Source organism: Hemiscyllium ocellatum, chromosome 4 (genome assembly GCF_020745735.1).
Source record: "Hemiscyllium ocellatum isolate sHemOce1 chromosome 4, sHemOce1.pat.X.cur, whole genome shotgun sequence".
NCBI classification, from domain to species: Eukaryota; Metazoa; Chordata; class Chondrichthyes; order Orectolobiformes; family Hemiscylliidae; genus Hemiscyllium; species Hemiscyllium ocellatum.
The window spans coordinates 100615440-100637484 of NC_083404.1; the positions used below are offsets into that span (position 1 = coordinate 100615440).

The 22045-nt window shown below is 44.6% G+C and overlaps 1 protein-coding gene across 1 annotated transcript in view; it reads right to left on the reverse strand.

The window, feature by feature from the left end:
• The window catches only part of rad54b (RAD54 homolog B), a 205160-nt gene extending 184505 nt beyond the window's left edge, over positions 1–20655 (reverse strand). Inside the window, exon 1 of the mRNA XM_060823670.1 lies at positions 20385–20655. Within this exon, the coding sequence (XP_060679653.1) occupies positions 20385–20504 (120 nt within the window). The 5' untranslated portion in view covers positions 20505–20655. The remainder of the gene's footprint in view (positions 1–20384) is intronic.
• Between the last annotated feature and the right edge of the window lie 1390 nt (positions 20656–22045).

Below are 22045 nucleotides of genomic sequence, written 5' to 3' on the forward strand. Positions count from 1 at the left end.
CAAGGCCACTGTGCACCTGCACAAGCATTGGCAATCCGATGTTACCCCTCAGTGGCAGTCTGGTGGCACAGTAGTCAACGTTTTGCTATTCACTCAGTCTCCCGCACATGCAACCCCATTCACGCAATGTAGATGCCATTTAACCACAAGGCTACATACTTAATCTGTCTTTAGAGAGATACCTATCCATATCTAACCTGTCCTGTCTGAAGACCCTCTGAGTCCCCAGTACTATTTCCCCAATAACTGCATTTTGTCATTGACCAGTAGGGTAGGATCACATACAAGCAAACATTTGGACGATACAAAGGAAACAAATACGGAGGAATACAAATGCAAGATCCTATATTACTACCCATTTTAAGAATATAATATTTGAAAATTCGCTCATACTAAGAGGGATATTTATATTGTACTGCATTGTGTTCTAACTTGCATGTACAAGTCAACTTACAAATGCACTCAAACGGGTTTCATTCTTGTAACCCAGGGACTGCCTGTACAGGCTACAGTTCACAATGCAAACGAAAAGCTAGTTGATGATCTTGGTAGTCCATGATGGTCTTCTACATTCAGCTCGCATCCCCTGAGACTAAGTGTCAATCAGGTTCTCTCTGCATGTGGGACCCAATAGTGAAGCAATAGTTATTCTCATGTCACCCATGGGAAGAGCTTCCTCCAGCTCATCCTTCTTCATAGATGACTGCTCCCATTCAATGGGTTCCTCAGCATTAATCAAGACATCTTGGTGTCTCGTCTAATTATATAGTCTAATATCTAAAGAGCTTGAGAAATTAATACAGACAAAGAGGAGTGAGGTTGTGAGGGATTGGCAAACATGAGCATTATAAAAGGGACACGTTGTGAGAGGTCAACACAGGCAGGCAGCAAGCAGACAGTTGACGGATTCATGGGATTTGGTGTGATTTACGAACTTGGGCAGCAAGCAGAACTTTGAATGAAATTAAGTTTCTGAAAATTGAAAGATAGGGGTACATTCAACTCAAGTCTGCAGATAACAAAGACATTGATTATAAAGATTTTTGAAAATAAGCTGAAAAAACTAGATAATGAGGTGGAAATAGACAGTATTTGACTTCGATGTTGTGGCCATTTCGGAAACATGGATAGAGCAGGGACAGGAATGTTGTTGCAGGTTCCAGAATTTAGCTGTTTCAGTAAGAATAGAGATGGTAAAAGGAGCGAGGTAAGGCATTGTTTGTCAAGGACAGTATGAAGGTGGCAGAAAGGTCTTTGAGGACTCATTAACTGAGGTAGTGTGGGCTGAAATTAGAAACAGGAAAGGAGAGGCAAACCTATTGGGAGTTTTCTATAGGCCTCCGAATAGCTCGAGATGTCGAGCAAAGGAGAGCAAAGATGATTCTGGATAGGAGCAAGAATAAGAGGGTAATTACTATGGGGGACTTGAACTTTCCAAATATTGACTGGAAATACTATAGTTCGAGTACTTTAGATAGGTCAGTTTATGTCCAACGTGTGCAGGAGGGTTTCCTGACACAGTATGTAGACTGGCCAACAAGAGGCGAGGCCACATTGGATTTGTTACTGAGTAATGAATCCGCCCAGGTGTTAGATTTGGAGGCAGGTCAGCACTTTGGTGATAGTGACTAAAATTAAGTTATGTTTACTTTAGCGGTGGAAAGGGATAGACATATACCTCAGGACAAGAGTTAGAGCTGGGGGAAAGGCAATTATGATGCGATTAGGCAAGATTTAGGATGTATAGGATGGGGAACGAAACTGCAGAGGATGGGGACAATTGAAATGTGGAGTTTATTCAAGGAAGTGTCCTTGTTATGTGTGTACCTGTCAGGCAAGGAGAGAGTGGTCGAGTGAGGGAGCAGCGGTTTACTAAAGAAGTTGAAATTCTTGTCAAGAGGAAAAAGAAGGCTTATGTTAGGATGAGACGTGAAGGCACAGTTAGGGCACTAGAGAGTTACAAGTTAGCCAGGAAGGAATCAAGAGAGAACTAAGAGGAGCTAGGAGGGGACATGAGAAGTTGTTGGCAAATAGGATCAAGGAAAGCCCTAAGGCTTTCTATAGCTATGTCAGGAATAAAAGAATAACTACAGTAAGATTAGGACCAATCAAGGACAGTAGTAGGAAGCTGTGCATGAAGTCCGAGGAGATAGGAGAAGCGCTAAATTAATATTTTTCATTAGTATTCACACTGGAAAATGACAGGAGAGGAGAATAATGAGATACAGGCAACTAGACTAGACGGGATTGAGGTTTACAAGGAGGAGGTGTAAGCAATTCTGGAAAGTATGAATATAGATAAGTCCCCTGGGCCGATGGAATTTATCCTAGGATTCTCTGGGGGTCCAGGGAGGAGAGTGCAGAGCCTTTGGCTTTGAGCTTTATGTTGTCATTGTCTATAGGAATAGTGCCAGAAGACTGCAGGATAGCAAAGATTTCCCCTTGTTCAAGAAGGGGAGTAGAGACAACCCTGGTAATTACAGACCAGTGAGCCTTACTTCAGTTATGGGTAAAGTGCTGGAAAAGGTTATAAGAGATAGGATTTATAATAATCTAGAAAGGAATAAGTTGGTTAGGGATAGTCAACATAGTTTTGTGAAGAGTAGGTTGTGCCTCATAAATTTTAATTAGTTCTTTGAGAGGATGACCAAATAGGTAGATGAGGGTAACGCAGTTGATGTGGTGTATATGGATTTCAGGAAGGTGTTTGATAAGGTTTCCCATGGTAGGCTATTGCACAAAATACAAAGGCATGGGATTGAGGGCATTTTAGCGGTTTGGATAAGAAATTGGCTAGCTGAAAGAAGACAGAGCATGGCGGTTGATGGGAAGTGTTCAGTTACTGGTGGTGTATCGCAAGGATCTGTTTTAGGGCCACTGCTGTTTGTCATTTTTATAAATGACCTGAATGAGGGCATAAAAGGATGGGTTAGTAAATTTGTGGATAACACTAAGGTTGGTGGAGTTGTGGATAGTACTGAAGGATGTTGCAGGTTACAGCGGGACATAGGCAATCAATAGAGCTGGGCTGAAAGGTGGCAAATAGAGTTTAATGCGGAAAAGTGTGAGGTGATTCACTTTGGAAGGAGCAACAGGAATAAAGAGTACTGGGCTAATGGTACGATTCTTGGTGGTGTAGATGAGCAAAGATCTCGTTGTTTCTGTACAGAGGAACCTCGATTATCCAATTATCAATTAACCGAATTTCAGATTATTCGAAGATCTCAAGGTCCCAATAGAAACATTACAACAAAGAGGTGTTACCAACACTGACCGTGTCTCTTGTTTACAAAGATTAAAAGTGAATGAAGCTTACTGAAATGCTGCCAAGAGCAGTCCTGAACATCGATATCACTGCCTCCATATGACTGACCTCTCGTGCTCTCTCTCTCGTCCCACACTTTCCCTGGAGCTCCAGACATGGTGTACCCTAAACCCCCCCCTTCCCCAGATAATCTCTCCAACATTGTCCTGTATAGGGCAGAATGGGAACTTGTCAAAACGTTGCTTGTGTGGTTGCGTGCGTGTGTGTGCTATTTTGAAGTTCCGAGGAGAGTTAGAACATAGAAAAGTACAGAACAAAACAGGCCCTTTGGCCCACGATATTGTGCCGAGGATTAATCCTAACGTAAAATATAATAACTTAACCTACACACCCCTCAACTCACTGTTGTTCATGTGCATGTCCAGCAGTCGCTTAAATGTCCCTAATGACTCTGCTTCCATCACCACCAATGGCAACACATTCCATGCATTCACAACTCTGCGTAAAGAACCAACCTCTGACATCTCCTTTGTACCTTCAAATTATGACTCCTCGTACTAGTCAATCCTGTTCTGGGGAAAATCAACTCATTATCTTGTATACCTCGAACAGGTCTCCTCTCTTCCTCCTTCTCTCCAGAGGGAAATGTCCAAGCTTATTCAACCTTTCTTCATAAGGCAAGCCCTCCAGTCCGGGCAGCATCCTGGTTAAGGTTCTTTGCACCCTCTCCAAAGCCTCTGTAGTTTTCCTATAGTAAAGCGACCAGAACTGGACACAATATTCCAAGTTGTAGAGCTGTAGCAAAACCTCGCAGCTCTTAAACTCGATCCCCCTGTTATTGAAAGCCAAAACACCATATGCTTTCTTAATAACCCTAACCACTTGGGTGGCAACTTTGAGGGATCTATGTACTTGAACACCCAGATCCCTCTGTTCCTCCACACTGTCAAGAATCCTGTCTTTAATCCTATATTCAGCATTCGAGTTTGACCTTCCAAAATGCATCACTTCACATTTATCGAGGGTGAATTCCATTAGCCATTTCTCAGCCCAGCTCTGTATCCTGTCTATGTCACGCTGCAGCCTTCAATAGCCCTCAATACCATCAACGGCACCTTCAACCTTTATGTCATCTGCAAATTTATTAAACCACCCCTTAAAACTCCTCATCCAAGTCATTTATAAAAACTACAAAGAGCAGAGGCCCAAGAACTGAGCCCTGCGAGACCCCACTCAACATTGACCTCCAGGCAGAATACTTTCCATCTACAACCACTCTCTACCTTCTGTCAGCCAGCCAATTCTGAATCCAGATAGCCAAATCTCCATGTATCCCATACTTCCTGACTTTATGAATGAGCCTACCTTGGGGAAGCTTATCAAATGCTTTGCTGAAGTCCATATACACCACATCCACTACTCAACCTTCGTCGACCTGTCTTGTCACCTCTTCAAAGAGCTCAATAAGATTTCTGAGGCATGACCTGCCCCTCACAAAGCCATGCTGACTGCCTTTAATCACACTGTGCTTTGCCAAATTGTCATAAATCCTATCCCTCAGAATTCTTTCCAAAACTTTGCTGACCACAGACGTAAGACTGACTGGTCTGTAAATGTCAGAGATTTCCATATTGCCCTTCTTGAAAAGAGGAAAAACATTCGCCTCCTTCCATTTCTCCGGTACGACTCCAGTGGAGAGTGAGGAGGCAAATATCCTCGCCAGTGGCTTAGCTACCTCCTTTCTTGCTTCCCGGAGCAGCCCAGGATAAATCTGGTCTGACCCTGAGGACTTATCTATCTTAATGTTTTCCAAAAGTTTCCACATATCAACTTCATCAATCTTGATCTGGTCAAGACTGTATCCCAGCTCCTCAAAGTTTTCATTCACAACACTGTCACTTTCCTTGGTGAAAACCGAAGCAAAAAACTCATCTAGAGCTTCCCCTGTCTGCTCAGACTCCATGCACAAGTTGCTTCCGCTATCCCTGATTGGCCCTACCTTCTCCCTGATCATTCTCTTATTCCTCACGTATGAGTAAAATGCCTTTGGGTTCTCCCTAATCTTTACCAAGCCCTTTTCGTGCCCCCTCCAGGGTCTCCTCAGTCCATTTCTGAGCTCCCTTCTAGCAAGCCTGTAATCCTCTAAAGCTGTGCTAGATCCTTGCATCCTCCACTTTACATAAGCTGCCTTCTTTGTTCTGACGAGAAGCTCCGCTGTTCTCGTCATCCAAAGTTCCTTAATCTTACCCCTTCTTACTTGCCTCAGAGGAACAAATTCATGCACTCGCAACAACTGCTCCTTAAATAGTCTCCATATGTCTGCTGTGCCCTTTCTGTGAAACAATTGCTTCCAGTCTGTACTTCCCAACTCCTGTCTGATAGCGTCATAATTTCCTTTTCCCCAATTAAATATCTTCCCTCCTTAATTGCTCCTTTCCCTCTCCAAGACTATGGTAAATGTGAGGCATTTGTGATCACTGTCACCAAAGTGGTTCTCTCACCAAGATCTGACACCTATCCTGGCTCATTGCCGAGCACCAAATCCAAAATGGCCTCTCCCCTCATCGGTCTGTCTACATACTGAGTAAGGAAACCCTCCTGAACATACCTGACTAAAACAACTCCATCCAAACCATCTGTACTTAGGAGGTACCAGTCGATATTGGGAAAGTTAACATCACCCATAACAACAACCCTGCTACTTCTGCATTTTTCCAGAATCTGCCTGCCTAGGAGTTCTTCAATCTCTCTACTGCTATTAGGTGGTTTGTAGAAAATCCCTAATGCGGTGGCTGTTCCCAACTTCCACCCATACTGACTCAGTAGTCAAACCTTCCTCAACAACCTTCGTTTCTGTAGCCGTGATGCACTCTCCGATTAGCAATGCTGCATCCCCTTCTCTTTTTCCACCCTCGCTGTTCTTTATAAATATTCTAAACCCTGGAACATCAAGCAACTATTTCCGTCCCAGTGAAACCCACGTCTCAGTTATGGGCACAACATCGTAGCCCCAAGTACTGATCCATGCTTTAAGTTCGCCACTCTTATTTCGGACACTCCTTGCATTAAAGCAGACACACTTTAACCGATTCCTTTGTTTCATCACGTGAGAAACCTTCCCAGTAGATTCAATATATCCTGTCTCTGCCCCATCTGCAAATGTTCCCTCTCAGACAGGTGGGTCTGATTCCCAATCCCCTGCCAAACTAGTTTAAACCCTCCCGAATCACATGAGCAAATCTCCCACCCAGGATATTTGTGCCCCTCCAATTCAGGTGCAATCCATCCTTCATGTACAGGTCCCACCTTTCCAGGAAGGTATCCCAATGGTCTAGGTATCTGAAGCCCTCGCTCCTGCACCAGTCTCGCAGCCACATGTTATGCTGCATTCGCTGACTGTTCCTCAACTCATTATCTCGTGGCACCGATAGCAAACCTGAGATCACTACTCTACTCGTCCTGCTCTTCTGCTTCCAACTTAACTCTCTGTAGTCACTTTTCAGATCCTCAATCTCTTTCCTGGCTATATCATTGGTGCCAATATGTACCACGATTTCTGAGTGCTCACCCTCCCCCTTCAGAATCCTGTAAACACGATCGGTGACATCCCAACACCTTCCGGGAGTCCTGTTCCTGGCCACAAAATCTCCTGTCAATCCGTCTAACTATTGAGTCCCTTTCCACTAGCGCTTTTCTATTTTCCCCCTTCCCTTCTAAGCCACACTGCCAGGTTCAGTGCCAGAGACCTGACAACTATGGCTTTCTCCTGGTAGGCTGTCCCCACCAGCAGTATCCAAAACGGTATACTTATTGCTGAGAGGAACAGCCACAGGGGATCCCTGCTCTGACCATCGGTTCCATTTCCTCCCCCTGACAGTAACCCAGCTGTCCTTATTCTATGTCTGGGGAGTGACCACCTCCCTGTACATCCTCTCAATTTCCCCCTCAGCCTCCTGGATGATCCACAGTTCATCCAGCTCCAGCTCCAGTTCCAGTTCCCTAACTCGGTTTCCGAGGAGCTGGGAGTTGGGTGTACTTCTCGCAGATGTAGTCGGCAGAGATGTGTGAAGTGTCTCTCACCTGCTACATTCTTCAGGAGGAACATGCAACTGCCCTAATATCCATAATCTGCTACGCTGAAAGCCTGCAGAGGACTAAACAAAGGAAGAAGAAAAAAAGAGAAACCTTAAAACTTACTGAGTTTACAGACTCTTACTAAGGTTACAGAGTTTCGAGTTTAGATCTCACCCACTTAAAACCTTCCCAGCAGAACTTTGCTCCTCCCTCACACCTCTTGGCAAATGGAGGCCCCGATGCCTGAACCAAGTGTTTTAAACACTTTTACTCATCTTCCCAGCAGTCCTTTGTTCCTCCCTCGCAACACTCAGCAAATGGCAAATTTACTAGGATGTTGCATGGTATGGAGGGAAGGTCTTATGAGGAAAGGTTGAGGGACTGAGGCTATTTTCATTAGAGAGATGAAGGTTGAGAGGTGACCTAATTGAGACATATAAGATAATCAGAGGGTTAGATAGGGTGGACAGTGAGAGCCTTTTTCCTCAGATGGTGAAGGCTTACATGAGGGAACATAGCTTTAAATTGAGGGGTGATAGACATAGGACGGATGTCAGGGTTGATTTTGTTTTACACAGAGAGTAGTAAGGGCGTGGAATGACATGCCTGCAACAGTAGTAGACTCTCAAACTTTAAAGGGCATTTAAATGGTCATCGGATAAACAAATGGATGAAAATTGAATAGTGTAGGATACTTTGGGCTTCAGATTGGTTCCACAGGTCGGCGCAACATTGAGGGTTGATGGGCCTATACTGCGCTGTAATGTTCTTTGTATTTCTACATGCATATGTAGTTGGAAGCTATTCAGGACTAAAAGGGTGTGAACAGTCTGGTTCAGTCTCAGGCAGTTGCCAGGGAAATGGATGGAGTCAGTGGATAGGGACAAAAGTTCATAAGAACATAAGAAATAGGAATAGAAGTTCAATTATCTGCTTTGATATTCTATAAGATCATTGAGCCATCAGCAGTGGATTTGTACTCCAGCACAATCTGCAACCGCCTGACATGGCATATTACCCACTCTACCATCACTATTAAGCCAGGAGATCAACCCTGGTTCAATAGTGTGTGCAGGAAGGCATGTCAGGAACAGGATCAGGCACACCTAACAATGAGGTGTCAACCCAGTGAAGCTACAATACATGGCTATTTAGTATTCCAAACAACATAAACAACAAATGACAGACAGAGCTAAGGGCTGCCACACCAATGGGTCAGATCTAAGCTCAGCAGTCATCCCACATCCATTCATGAATTGTGGTGAATAATTAAATAACTCACTGGAGTAGGTAGCTCCACAAATATCTCCATCCTCAATAATGGGGAAATTAAACAGTGCAAAAGATAAGGCTGAAGCATTTCCAACAATGTTCAGCCAAAAGGGTCAAGTGGATGATCCATCTTGGCCTACTCCACAGGTAGGAAGATCCATTATTTGCCAATGCATTTGCCAAATCAATCATTTGCCAATGCATTAGCTTCAGATTTCAGAAGTCACGACCATGCATGGACCTCAGAGATCTAAGCACCGAAAAAAAAGTAGTGGGAAATTTCCAGCATCTCAGATGCCAGTCTTAAGCCAATTCAGTTCACTCCATATGATATCAAGAAAGGGCTGGAGACACTGGATACAACAAAGGTCATGGGCCCTGTGAGACATTTTTATAGGTATCTTTACTAACTCACTTTCTAGTTCGCTGTATTCATTAATACTGTGTTCCCATTCATTCATTCATAACCCTTTACCAACCTGTTGTTTACTATAATACATTTCATTCATTCATAAAACCATGTTTTTGTAGCATATTTCACAATTACAAGATAGACTAAATTAAAACACTCCTTTCAACCCATTACTGTACTTTTATTTCATAACTTCAATGCTTATCAGCCAATACTGCAAGCAGTGTTTAGGCCTATTTCCACATCAAAAGCTACCTCTGAATAAGTGTCAATGTAGTTATGTATTCAAAACAATACCCTCCCGAAATTGCATCTCTACGACTCAACCAAAACATTGGAAATATTATTATAATAAAAATCAGCCCTTACCAATCGCTTCTCAGGACCTACATAGGTTACAGAACATCAAGCAGTTTCCCCGACTTGTTAAATATTTTAAAACAGGGCCACTATCTCCTTTACTATCAAAATAACGCTTCTGTGAAATTGCATGAATGAAACTCTCACCAGCAAATAGTAAACAAATCCTGCCACCCATCTGTGGTAATCAGTTTAATATCTTTTGCCCTTTTTTTAACGCCCCACACTACTGCCTAACTGCAGTAGTGCTTACTTTTCCCCAGCATCCAAATTGTGTGTGTGCAGGTGTGAGACACAGTAAAAGACACAAGGTGTACAAATTTTTATTCAATGCCCACCAACAGGAAGAAAGGAAATACTCAAGTGGCAAGCAGTGCCCTTCTCATCAAAAGGCAATTCTGCATGATCGTACAGTGAAGGGGAGGGCAGGAATTAAATCAAAATAGAGTTGGAAGGGGAAGTAATACACTCCACTCCCTGCAGTGCCCATCTCTCCTTGAACAGCTCAAGGGTGTTGGTGGACACCGCATGCCCCTTCTCCAGAGACTCCCAGGCTCTGACATACCCGCAGAAGAGGGACAGGCAATCGGTCCTAATTCCTCCTCCATGGCCCACTGCCTGGACCTGTCTTTTGTTCTTTTATTATGTACATGTATAATTTCTAACATATTTATAGCATATAAGTCTCGTACTTTTACTTACATTTACTAACTTAAAAGATAACTTAAAAGACGAACACATCTTAAGTATGCAAGCAGACCGAACAGACATTCTTAATCCTGTCTGGAGTAGCAGGCAACACTTAGCAAAAGTTCAAACAATCTCCTGCTTTCAAAATTTTATGTACAATAAATAAAACAATGAAACACCATAGTGATAGATTTTTAATATATGTAAGAACAGAAGCTACTGTAAGAACTGTCATGATTTGGAGGTGCCAATGTTTGACTAGGATATAAAGTTAAAAAATCACATAAACCAGCTTATAGTCCAACAGGTTTATTTGGAATCACTAGCTTTTGGGATTCCATCGCCACCTCAAACTGCTATTGCAGTTGCTGAATGAAAAGGCTATTTACACCACTCACCAATTTAATTTGTTATTTGAATAGCCCACAGCCCTGACCACAAGCCAGCAATAATACTGAAGACTTATACTCCAGAACTTGACATGTCCCTAGCCTCTGTCCCAGTACAGCTACAAAATTGGCACCTACAAGAAAATGTGGATAATTGCCCAGGTATGTCCTGTCCATAAAAAGGACAACTCTAACCTAGCAATTATCACCCCATTAGTCTACTCTCAATCAAGATCCACCTATCTTTCCTCCAGCCCCACTCCCATTTATTTCTCAGCCCCCTGCCCCCTCCCCAGTCCTGATTAAGGGTCCTGCCCAAAACGTTGACTCTCCTGTTCCTCAGAGACTGCCTGATCCGCTGTGCTTTTTCCAGCACCACATTCTATCTACTCTGACTCCCCAGCAGCTGCAGTCCTCACTATCTCTCAAGCACTAGTAAAGTGCTGGAAAGTGTCATCAACAGTGCTATGAAGTCTGCTCCCTGATACTCAGTTTGGGTTCCCCAGAGCCATTTAACTCATATATTAGAGTGTTCTCGCCAATATACTTAACAGCTGCACGGGCTTCCACAGCTTGCACAGAACATCAAAGCGACTGTGTACAGCTGAAAAGAGACATTGCTCAATCTAGCCTTCATTTAAACATGGATAAAAGGGCTGAATGTAAGACACGGGGTGAGAGCGAGTGCCCTTGACATCAAGGCAGGATTTGACCATGTGTAGCATTAAGGAACAATTGCAAAAATGGAGTCAATGAAAATTACGGAAAAATCTCTTTGCTGGTTGAAGTCATACTTGGCACAAAGGAGGACGGTTAAGGTTATTGGAGGTCAGTCATCTCAGTTCCAGGATATCTCTGCAAAGGTTCATCAGAGTAGTAAGCTAGATCCAACCACCTTCAGCTGCTTCACTAATGTCCTTCTCTCCATCATTAGATCAGCAGCATGAATGCTTGCTGATGACTGCATAATGTTCAGCATCATTTACAACTCCTTTGATACTGAAGTAGTCCTAGACCAAATGCAAAGGATAAGCGACAAGTAACAAAAGGATAAGTGACAAGTGCTACACAAATGCCAAGCAATATCCATCTCCAGCAAGAATCTAACTATCACCCCTGGACATTAAATGCCATTATCATCACTGAATCACCCACAAACATCATTCTGAGGATTAGCATCGATCAGATACTGAACTGCTTTTACCATAGAACACAGGCCACCAAGAGGATTAGAAGCTAGGAAATCTGCAGTGACTAATACCTCCTGCCTCCCCAAATTGTATCCACAAGGTGCAAATCAGTATGATCACTTGCCCAGATAGGTGCAAATCCAACAAAACTCAGGAAGCCTAATACCATCCAGGATAAAGTAGTCTGTTCGATTGGCACATCATCTACTAAAATTCACCCTCTCCACCACTAACGTTTAGTAGTACAAGATGCACTGCAAAAACTCACCAAGGCCTTGTAGACACCTTCCATGCCAAAGGTCAGTACCACCTAGAAGCCAAGGACAGCAGATACATGGGAACACCACCACCTGCAAGTTTCCCTCCAAGACATTCATCATCCAAAAATATAACATCATTCCTTCAATGTAGCTGCATAAAGATTCCAAACTCACTTCCTAACAGCATTGTGCTTGTACCTACCCAAAATGGACTTCAGTGAGTCAAGAAGGCAGCTCACTACCACTTTCTCAAGGGTAATTACACATGGGTAATAAATGCTGACCTAGCCTGCAACACTAACATCTTATGAAAGAATAATAAAAAGACAGTGCTCCATCTCATGCAGGTACATCATAGCACTGTTTCAAAGGAATGGTGGAAGGGAAATTGAATCCTAAGTCAGAACCATATGAACTCAAAGACAAAGTTCTGCGATGACATTCCCAAGTATGCTCAATGGAAGACATTGCCAATTTGGAAAATGGAGTTACAGGAACCTAGATTAGTTATGGTAGACCTTCTTGTATGTAGCGTACACTGCTGCCACTATGCACCAGTGTAGACACAGTGAATCATTATAGCAGTGGAAGGGGTGTTGATTAGACAACCTCTTGTGTCTTGGATGTTGTTAATCTTTGAGTGTCACGGGATCTGCACTCATCAACGTAAGTGAAGGACATTCTGACATACTCCTGACTTGTGAATTGTAGATAGTGGTTACGTTTTGAAGAGGCAGGCGTCATTCACCACAGCATTTCCAGCCTCTGACCTGCCTTTGCATCCACAATATTTATAGTTAGGTTTCTGCTCCCTAGTAACCAGGGTGATGATGGAGATGGCAAATTTAACAATGGTAACATTATTAAAATGTCAAGGGAAGATTATCTAATTTGCTGGAGATAATTCATCATTTACTGCTTATGGGGCACAGATGTTACTTGCCACTTATCAGCCCGAGGTAAAATCAAGGACTGCAGATGCTGGAAACCAGAGTCTAGATTAGAGTGGTGCTGGAAAAGCACAGCAGGTCAGGCAGCAACCGAGGAGCAGGAAAATCGACGTTTTGAGCAAAAGCCCTTCATCAGGAATAGAGAGGGTGCCTGCAGAGTGGAAAGATAAATGGGGGGGGGGGGGGGGGGGGGGGGGGGGAGAAAGTAGCTTAGAGTACAATAGGTGAGTGGGGGTGAGGATGGAGGTGATAGGTCAGGGAGGAGGGTGAGGGAAGGTAGCAAAGAGTACAATGGGCTGAATGGGGGTGGGGATGAAGGCGATAGGTCAGAAAGAAGGGTGGAGTGGATAGGTGGGAAGGAAGATAGGCAGGTAGTACAGGTCATGAGGGTGGTGCTGAGCTGAAAGATTGGAGCTGGGGTGAGGTGGGGGAAGGGGAAATGAGGAAACTGGTGAAATCCACATTGATGCCATGGGGTTGAAGTGTTCTGAGGCAGAAGGTGAGGCGTTCTTCCTCCAGGCATCAGGTGGTGAGGGAGCAGCACTGGAGGAGGCCCAGGACTCCATGTCCTCAGCAGAATGAGAGGGGGAGTTGAAATGTTGGACCACAGGGCGGTGGGTTGATTGGTGCGGATGTCCCAGAGATGTTCCCTAAAGCGCTCTGCTAGGGGGCGTCCAGCCTCCCAAATGTAGAGGAGACTGCATCGGGAGCAACGGATACAATAAATGATATGGTGGATGTGCAGGTAAAACTTTGATGGATGTGGAAGGCTTCTTTGGAGCCTTGGATGAAGGTGAGGGAGGAGGTGTGGGTGCAGGTTTTGCAATTCCTGAAGTGGCAGGGGAGGGTGCCAGGAAGGGAGGGTGGGTTGATGGGGGACACGAACCTCACCAGGTAGTCATGGAGGGAACAGTATTTGCGGAAGGCGAAAATGGGTGGGGAGGGAAATATATCCATGGTGGTGGGGTCCATTTAAAGGTGACGGAAATGTCTTCGGATGATGTGGTTTATGCAAAGGTTGATAGAGTGGAAGGTGAGAACCGGGGGGGTTCTGTCCTTGTTACGGTTGGAGAGGTGGGGTTTGAGGGCGGAGGGGCAGGATGTGGTGACATGCATTGGAGGGCATCTTTAACCAAGTGGGAAGGCAAATTGCTGTCTTTAAAGGAGGAGGCCATCTGGTGTGTTCTGTGATGGAACTGGTCCTCCTAGGAGCAAGTACGGCAGAGGCGGAGGAATTGGGAATACGGGGTGGCATTTTTGCAAGAGGTAGGTTGGGAAGAGTTGTAATCTAGGTAGCTGTGGGAGTCGGTGGGTTTGTAAAAAATGTCAGTGTCAAGTCAGTCATCATTAATGGAGATGGAGAGGTACAGGAAGGGAAGGGAGGTGAGAGAGGGAGTTATCAGCCCAAGCCTGAACATTTCCATACTCGTGCTGCATACGAGCACAGAGTGCTTCAGTGCCTGTCTCGATGGTGCTGAACATCATACAGTGAACAAATCACTTTTGAACTGATGTTTTAGTGTGATAAACTCAGAAATGCAATTGGTTACATATTGGGTACTTGAACAAAAAACTAAGAAACATTTATACCGGCACAGGCAAGTCCAAGGTCAAATCGTACATGTAGCAGCAGTGAAAGGTCTTCACTAAAACTTTGTTAAATTTGTGACTTTTATTAGCTCAAGACTGTTGGTGACACAGCTGAGTTGACCTCGGATACTACCCAAAGAAACTGCTGCAGCAATGTCTTTGGACTCAGATAGAGTCATAGAGATGTACAGCACGGAAGCAGATCCTTCAGTCCAACCGTTCCATGCTGACCAGATATCCCAACCCAATCTCGTCCCACCTGCCAGCACCTGGACCATATCCCTCCAAACCCTTTCTATTCATATACCCATCCAAATGCCTCTTAAATGTTGCAATTGTACCGGCCTCCACCACTTCCTCTGGCAGCTCATTCCATATACGTACCACCCTCTTTGTGAAAATGTTGCCCCTTAGGTCTCTTTTACATCTTTCTCCTCTCACCCTAAACCTCTAGTTCTGGACTCCCTAACTCCAGGGAAAAGACTTTGCCTGTTTACCCTATCCATGCCCATCATAATTTTGTATACCTCTATCAGGTCAACCCTTAGCCTCCGACGCTCCAGGGAAAACAGCCCCAGCCTGTTCAGCCTCTCCCTATAGCTCAAATCCTCCAACCCTGGCAACATCCTTGTAAATCTTTTCTGAATCCTTTCAAGTTTCACAACATCCTTCCGATGACCTCCCAACTCCTAAACTCAGTACTCTGACCAATAAAGATGAGCATACTAAACGCCTTCTTCACTATCCTATCTACCCTGCGACTCCGCTTTCAAGGAGCTATGAACCTGCACTCCAAGGTCTCTTTGTTCAGCAACACTCCCTGGGACCTTACCATTAAGTCCTGCTAAGATTTGCTTTCCCAAACTGCAGCACTTCGCAGTTATCTGTCACTTCTCAGCCTATTGGCCCATCTGGTCAAGATCCTATTGTAATCTGAGGTAACCCTCTTCACTGTCCACTACACCTCCAATTTTGATGTCATCTGCAAACTTACTAACTGTACCGCTTATGCTCGCATCCAAATCATTTAAGTAAATGAAAAAAAGTAGAAGACCCATCACCGATCCTTGTGGCACTCCACTGGTCACAGGCCTCCAGTCTGAAAAACAACCTTCCACCACTACCCCCTGTCTTCTACCTTTGAGCCAGTTCTGTATCCAAATGGCTAGTTCTCCCTGTATTCCATGAGATATAACCTTGCTAACCAGTCTCCCATGGGGATGATTGCTTTCCAACAACCACAATCTTTGCGTTAGTGTACCTTTAACCAGTGAATTGTCACTGAATTCAATTTAGTTTAAGCACCTTGATGCCATTCTCAGCAAAATGCTACCTTGATATGGGCACTCACTTCTCCTGAACAGCTAGTCTCAATTTTAGAGACAAGATGTGGAGGTATAGGTGTTGGACCTGGATGGACAAAGTTGAAAATCACACCAGATTACAGTACAATTGGTTTATTTGGAAATACAAGCTTTTGGAGCGCTGCTCCATCACCAGGTAGCTAGTGAGACAGGATCATAGAACACAGAATATATAGTAAAAAATCAAAGTGTCATACAACTGATGCGATGTTTTGAACAAACCTAGATTGCTGTTAAGTCTTTAGTCAGTCAGTTAGGATGGGGTTGCAGGTTTCGATTCATTAATACGTAAATCCCAGAATTTCTTTCAAGTCATATTCCTGAGATAACTTAAGATTTAATTTTAAATAAGTGACACCTCAGCTCAGACAATGCATTAAAAGGTGTGAGATTAGAGTCTGTCTGTATCCCAAACTTGGGTCAGATTTAAGTTAAAAATCACACAACATCAGGTTATAGTCCAACAGATTTACTTGGAAGCACTAGCTTTCAGAGCGCTGCACCTTCATCAGGTGGTTCATCAGCAGCGCTCCAAAAGCTCATTTGATGTTTAACTTTGTACATCCCAGTCCAATACCAGCACCTCCAAACCATTGAGTCAGATTAGTTCAATTTCCAAAGTATAAAGTGATAAAATGTCAGATGGACTGACTGCGTACAGATTGTGTGCTTTTTGAACAAAACAGAGTATATCTGCAAATACAAATTCATCCCATATACGTGTGTGCGCGTGTGTGTGTGTGTGTGAGTGTGTGTACGCACGCGCGTGCACTTGTGCGTAAAGTGTATAATTAGATTAGATTACTTACAATGTAGAAACAGGCCCTTCGGCCCAACAAGTCCACACCGACCCGCCGAAGCGCAACCCACCCATACCCTTACATTTACCCCTTACCTAACACTACGGGCAATTTAGCATGGCCAATTCACCTGACCCGCACATCTTTGGACTGTGGGAGGAAACTGGAGCACCCGGAGGAAACCCACGCAGACACGGGGAGAATGTACAAACTCCACACAGTCAGTCGCCTGAGGTGGGAATTGAACCTGGGACCCTGGCGCTGTGAGGCAGCAGTGCTAACCACTGTGCCACCGTGCCGCCCGACGTTGGGTTACCTGTAGTGTGACAGGAACCAGAGATGCCAGTTCGGGCCATTTTCATGGGTACCGAACTTGGCTATCAGCATCTGCTCAGCCACTCTGCAGTCACATATCCTGAAAGCCACCTTGGAGGGTGGTCAGAGCTGAAAAAAAGTGTTGCTGGGAAAACGCAGCAAGTCAAGCAGCATTAAAGAAGCAGGAGAATCGGCGTTTCGGGCATAAGCCCTTCTTCAGGAATGAAGAGGGTGTGGCAGGCAGGCTAAGATAAAAGGTAGGGAGGAGGGGGGGTTTGGGAATGCGTTAGGTGGAAGGAGGTTAAGGTGAGGGTAATAGGGCGGAGAGGGGGGTGGGGCGAAGAGGTCGGGAAGAAGATTGCAGGTCATCTTCTTCCCGACTTCTTCGTCCCCACTCCTTTCCAGCCTATCACCTTCACCTTAACCTCCTTCCACCTAACGCATTCCCAACGCACACCACCCCTCCAACAAGTCCCTCCTCCCTACCTTTTATCTTAGCCTGTTTGGTACACTCTCCTCATTCCTGAAGGGCTTATGCCCGAAACGTCGATTCTCCTGCTCCTTTGATGCTGCCTGACCTGTTGTACTTTTCCAGCAACTCATTTTTCAGCTCTGATCTCCAGCATCTGCAGTCCTCACTTTCTCCTTGGAGGGTGGTCATCCAAAGATCGAAGGCCGAAAGTCCTTGACCACCGAAGTGTTCCCCAATTGGGAGGGAACATCACTGTCTGGCGATTGCTGCATGGTGTCCATTCATCCATTGTCATCATGTCTGCTTGGTCTTGCCAACGTACGATGCCCTGGGGCATCCTTGCCTGCAGCGTATGAGATAGACAATATTGGCAGAGTCACAAGAGTACTTGCAGTGCATGTGGTGGGCGGCGTCCCCACATGTAATAGTAGCATCCATGTTGACACTCTGATATGTCTTGCAGTGGTTGCCATGACATGACATGTATGATATTGTGGTCGATATCTGGGCAGTTTGCTACAAACAATGGTCTGTCTAAGGTTTGGTGGTTGTTTAATGGAGAGAAGTGGAAGCGAGGTGCTTTCCTCATCGATAATGTGTTGCAGGCTGCATAGTTTCTCCGCTCCCAGGACGTACTAGACAACAAAGGGTACCCTACTGGTCGTCTCCAGTGTCTGTCTCCTGAGAAGGAGATTACTGTTTCTCTTGGGAACTGGTGATTGATGAGTTGAGCATCGTATCCTGTTATGAGGAGATGATCAACTGTCGTGTTCCTCGTCATCTGAGCAGATCCTGTGTATGCGTAGAGCTTATCTGTAGAGGTTGGCTGTTTTAATATGTTTAGAGTGGAAGCTAGAGAAGTGCAGCATCATGAAGTCCTGAGCAGCCTCTCCTTGATGGAGATGCTTATATCCAAGAATGAGAATAAACAGTAATCCATGGCATGTCTGATGGTGGTACTAAACTTGTTGATATCACCGTGTAGTTGTCTCCAGAGGAAGAAAATGTCACCATATATATCTGGTGCATTGTATTGGTTAGAGGCCCTGTGCAGCATGGAAGTCTTGTCTGAACTCGTGCATGAAAACGTTAGCATACTGGGGTGCAAATTTGGTTCCCATGGCTGTTCCATGTGTCTGGATGAAGAACTGGTTGTCAAAGGTGAAGACGTTGTGATCAGGGATGAAGCAAACAAGTTGTAGAATGGTGCCTGGAGATTGGCAGTTGTTAGTATCGAATGCTGAGGCTGTTGCAACAATGCTGTTGTCATAGGGGATACCGTTGTAGAATGCCAAAACATCCATTGCGACAAGGAGCGTTCCTGGTTCAACTGGTCCATGGGTGCTGCGTTTCTGTAAGAAATCTGTCGTGTCGCAACAGAAGTTGGGGGTCCCGTGTACAATGTGTTTTCTATACCCTTGACATACCAAGTCAGAATCTCACACAGTGCCCCGTTGCCTGATACAACGGAATGACCAGATGTTTTGGCTTTGTGTATCTTCAGAAGGTAACAGAAGTCCCCTATGTGAGAAGCACTTGAGATGAGAGTCAAAGGGTACTTTTAAAGACTGGATCAAATGTCTTGATCAATCTGTTTAGTTCGCGGGCTTGTTCTTTGGTTAAACGACTGATAGTAGCCTGTCATGTTCCTAGTTGTTCAGTTGTCGGTATACTTCCTTGCCATAGTCTGTTCTATTCTGAATGACGATGGCACCTTCTTTGTCTGCTGGTTTGATGACAATGTTGTGATTGATCTCAAGAGCATAGATGGTGTTGCATTGCGTTCAGATGGTGTTTTGCTGTACCTTGTGATTGCAGCTGATGAATCTGGCATTTACACATTTCCTGACAATTTGAGCAAACATGTCAAGCCCAGGGCAGCGGTCCTCCAGATGGATCCAAATTGACTCATTCTTTGGTCGCTCCACTACGGATCTCTCTGGTGATTGTTCCAGCTCGTCGGTTGTCTCATTGGGCTCAATGCCAACATCTTGGAAGAATCCTCAGAGTCTCTTCGTCTGATGAATTCCTCCATGTCTGCTGCAAGACTAATGGTCCTCACACCTTTAATGCATTGTCTGAGCTGAGATGCCACTTTTTTTTTTACATAAAACCTTAAATTATCTCGGGAATGTAACTTGAAAGAAGTTCTGAGATTTATATATCCATTAATTGAAACCTACAACCCCAGTCTAAGTGACTAAAGACTTAAGAACAATCTAGCTTTGTTCAATACATCGCATCACAAAGTGTACAACACTTTGATCCTCTGCTATAAATTCTGTGTCCTATGATCCTGCCCCACTCACTACCTGAAAGAGCAGTGCTCTTAGAGACAAGACAGAAATTGAATGTCTCATAGTTATCATTGGAGGTGAGGCATGTAAGAAAGCGGTTTGTAGTGGAGAAAATAAGCCTGGAATTAACTTTACATTACAGAATGTTCATTAAAGAGTAAGCAGTTTGGCAAGAAAGCCTGGCCCAACAACGTGTTGCTGCTAGGTCCCGTAATGAATAGCTGCATCAGCTATCTGCAACAGTCCGTTGAAGGTAAGACAGCAAACTTGATGATGAGGCGGGGGACAAGGCTTAAGCCTGTTCATCACCAAAAACAAAGCCTCAGTGAGTGAATACTAATTAATATTAAAAGACTAACTTTGGATACCTTCTCTTCCTAACTTGAAGCCAACTGTGGCGTTCCTGCAGCCACAATGAAAACTGGAATAAATTAATGTTCCTAGGGAGCTGCACATAAGAGTAGGACCATAGCAAGGGGTCTTTATAAACTCACAGTTAGTCTGTAGATTGTATAAGATACTGCCTGTGGTGCTCCCCTGTCACAATGTTGGGAATTAAAGTTTTGCAGAGGTATCCACTTGGCAGTTTCCACATCAGCAGCGGTTACCACAACAAGCCTGTGACAGCTAAATGACAAACTCAAAACAGACAGCAGGTACATTTTAATGTAATTTAGATTGTACCTGACTCCTTGCGGGGAGACTGGCGGTTGCTGAAGCAGGCCCCCTGACCCCGGGGGGGATAAACTTGAACCTTTTAGCTGCGTTGCCGCTGAGCTGACTCGGAGCTGCAGACCTCCGCATTTCAATCGCCTGTCAGTCTGGCCTCCAGGAGAGGTACCTGGCTGCCTGGACATGATCTAAGCCCGCCGCGGTTACAGGTGGGCCCGGCCTCCCGGCGGACGGTGATAAAATGTCGCCGCTCGGACGCTTCGTGTTTCCCGCTTCTTGAGGGAGCTGCCGTACGGCGCAGTGCGCATGTGCCGCTCTCTCACTTCACCCTCGTCAAACACTGTATTTGCTTTCACATTAAAACACTTTCACAAGTCTATCGAGGCCTTGTCTTACTGATGCCGCGAAATATCAAGCTTTATCCCCTATTTACCATTGCCTCTCCACTCTGGAATCTGCCTTCGCAAGCAGGGCTGCAAAGGAGATGAGGAGTTTAGTCCCCAGTGACTTGCACCAAAATAAACAACAGCTACTGCTGGAGGACCATCAACCCAGTCCACCCAAGCTGTGGACAACTGAGTGCTGCAGACAGGCACATAGCGCCCAGAACTTCATGTGAAAGGTTGGGACAGTCATTCCAAATCCTTATGGAGGACATGCTATAGTTCAGGACTGGCCACTGTAGTATAGAATCATGAGGAAATAGAAGTAACACTAGTCTATTCTGGCCATTGTGTTTGCTCCATAATTCAGTACAATCATGGCTGATTTCATTGTGGCCTTAACTATCTGAGCATCCCCAATAATACTTAATTCCCTTGTGTATCAAAATCAGTCTAATTGGAAATGTTGAATGACCCAGTTTCCACTGCTGTCTGACAAAGGGACTCCAAATATTATTGATCCTCTGAGAGATGGTTCAACTTTCCACCTTGTTTGACACAATGGCTCAATGGTTATCACTGCTGCCTCGCAATGATAGGGACCCAGGTTCAATTCCAGCCTTAGGGGATTCTCAGTGTGGAATTTGTACATTCTCCCTGTGCCTGTGTGGATTTCATGTAACTGCTTCAGTTTCTTCTCACAGTCCAAAGATGATGCAACGAAGTGGATTGATGAGGACAGGGTGGTTGGATGTGATCTATGTGGAATTCAGTAAGGTTTTCAACAGGGTTCCTCATGGTAGACTGGTTAGCTCACGTGAATTACAGGGAGTAGTAGCCATTTGGATACTGAATGGGCTCAAAGGTAGAAGGTGGTGGAGGTTTGCTTTTCAGACTGGAGGCCTGTGACCAATAGTGTGCCACAAGGTTCAGTGCTGGGTCCACTACTTTTCTTTTATATAAATGATTTGGATATGAACATAGGAGGTATAGTTAATAAGTTTGCAGCTGACACCAAAATTGGAGTTGTAGTGGACAGCGAAGAAGGTTACCCCAAGAGTACAACAGAATCTTGATCAGATGGGCCAATGGGCTGAGGGGTGGCAGGTGGAGTTTAATTCAGGTAAATATGAGGTGCTGCATTTTGGAAAGGCAAACCAGGGCAGGACTTATATACTTAATGGTACAGTTCTGTGGAATGTTGTTGAACAAAGAGACCTTGGAGTGCAGGTTCATAGTCCCTTGAAAATGGAGTCGCAGGTAAATAGGATAGTGAAGAAGGTATTTAGT